The sequence below is a fragment of the Cynocephalus volans genome, chromosome X, assembly GCF_027409185.1.
Source record: "Cynocephalus volans isolate mCynVol1 chromosome X, mCynVol1.pri, whole genome shotgun sequence".
NCBI lineage: Eukaryota > Metazoa > Chordata > Mammalia > Dermoptera > Cynocephalidae > Cynocephalus > Cynocephalus volans.
Window position 1 is genome coordinate 169,245,199 of NC_084478.1, and position 2,228 is coordinate 169,247,426.

Sequence of the window (2,228 nt, forward strand, 5' to 3'; positions counted from 1 at the left end):
GCCGCTACTAACGCTAGTGCTGCCACTTCGGTGTGCACAGTTGCATCTCAGCTGACCTCCAGGTCACTTTCTCGCGATGCAGGAATTCCGTGTTGGGGCCGGCTCAGCCTTTGCATCCAAACTTTACCTAGTTTGGATCTGGGAGCTCCTTGTATTTCTGTCCATGCTGGTGTTTTGGCCAGAGAGGTGGCTGGCTTCACGTTTTGTTTGGGTCATGTCACGTCCTTCTGCCTGTCCACATGGCTGACAGTGCTCCAGGTGGTCCTGGAATTGCCCCTGAGGGGTTGGACACTGCAGAACTGCCCTGTCTCAGAAAACCTCAGGATTCTTCCCTTCTGTCTGACCACAGAAAAGGGGGCAGTGAGTTCTGGTGTGCTGAGAACCATGGCCAAGCACTCAAGGGGAGGACGGGCCTCAGGGTGCATGATCTGAGGACTGACGGGGCTGTTGAAGGGGGCCTGGATAGTCCTGGTGGCCGCGCCTTGCCTTCCCCGTCACCTGGAGCCAGGGTCACCTGGGGCCGGGGTCACCTGGTGCAGGGGTCACCTGCTGCTGCTCTTCAGTCTCAGGAGGCTCCTGAGGGCTCCCTTGACTTCCTTGTTCCTCAGGCTGTAGATCACAGGGTAGAGCATGGGGGTGATGTTGGTGTAGATCAAGGACACGATTTTGTCCTGTCCCAGGGTGTAGCATGACTTGGGGCGAATGTAGATGAATATCGCACAGCCATAGTGCAGGAGAGAGACCAGCAGGTGCCCAGCACAGGTGGAGAAGGCTTTGCTCCTGCCCTCAGCAGAGTGGATGCTGAGGACGGCACTGATAATGAATCCGTAGGACAGCAGGATGAGCACGGACGGGAGCATCAGGACGAGCGTGCAGACGAGGAAGACTGCCATCTCGTTGGCTCGCGTGTCTGCGCAGGCCAGGAATAGCACCGCAGGGATGTTGCAGAAGAAATGGTCGACCTCACGGGACTGGCAGAAGGGCCAGAGGAATATTAGCATGGTGAGGGTGAGTGAGAGGGCAAAGCCACCGGCACATGCCAGAGACAGCATGTGCAGGCACAGGGCCCTGGTGATGATGAGTGTGTAGCGCAGCAGGTGGCAGACGGCCACGAAGTGGTCATAGGCCATGGCTGCCAGGAGGAAACACTCTGCCCCACCCAGGGCGACGAAGAGGTGCATCTGCAGGGCACAGCCCAGGAAGGGCATCCGCTGGTTCCCGGACAGGAAGTTGACCAGCATGTTGGGGACAATAACCAGTACATAGCCAGTTTCAATGGTGGACAGGTTTCGAAGGAAGAAATACATGGGGGTCTGGAGACAGGAGTCCGTGAGGGTGACGAGCACAATAGTCATGTGCCCCGCTAGGGTGACAAGATGCAGGCTTAGAAAGAGTCCAAAAAGGGGGATTTGCACCTGGGCCAGGTCTCCAAAGCCCAAGATGATAAACTCAGAGCCTAGGGTGTGGTTTTTCCAGCACGTGTCCATCCTGTGTTCTCTACCGCAGGACTGCTGGCTGGAAAGGACAGCTTTCTAGCAATTCTCCAAGTCACGGGAAACCCTGGAGCCCTTTCCACGCACGGACGGGAGTGCACCCGTGTCACCAGGCCCTGCCAGCTCCTTCCCCAGGCTCGGCCCTCACCTCCATCTGATTAGCCTCCTGAATTCCGCCCTCTGTTCACCGAGAACAAAGAACGGCTGGTGAGATGCTGCTTTAGTTCCCCGGCTGTGCTCTTACAGAAACGAACCAAGATGAGCGAGGTGTAAACATGCAGTTGATTTTCACAGGCCCTGAAGACAACCCTCCTGCCAGAGCCGTCCTGCGCTTGCAGCGTTGTCTGCGGTGGGGGTCTGGAGTTTGATGGAGACGGGGTCTGCAGGATCACTGCTGCTCTAGGGAATTCCTGCAGGACATGAGCTCTGGCCAGTTCATCTCAGGCACTTGCAACGTTGCTACCTGCAGCCGAGGGCTGTGAAGCGGGTGCTGGAGAGGAAGGGGGCAGAGCCGGCACTAGCTACTGCCCCTCCTGTGCCTGCACGCCTCAGCTGCAGGGAGGCCCGGCCTTTGTGCCACCCCTTTCCAGACCCCTCCCCTGACGCCCTAGGTGGGCTAGCCCCTTTCCAGTGTCCCCACAACTCCCTGGGCTTCAGCAGTCATATTACGCACCACAGAGGCTGTAATTCTTGGCTTATTCTCCGTGTCCCCCAACAGCCTATGAGCTCCACGGG

The 2,228-nt window shown here is 57.9% G+C and overlaps 1 protein-coding gene across 1 annotated transcript; it reads right to left on the reverse strand.

The window, feature by feature from the left end:
- Positions 1-542: 542 nt before the first annotated feature.
- On the reverse strand, positions 543-1,487 carry LOC134368558 (olfactory receptor 10Q1-like). The gene has a single exon (XM_063084990.1). It carries the CDS (start codon positions 1,485-1,487, stop codon positions 543-545), a length of 945 nt encoding a protein of 314 aa, XP_062941060.1.
- Positions 1,488-2,228: the final 741 nt, after the last annotated feature.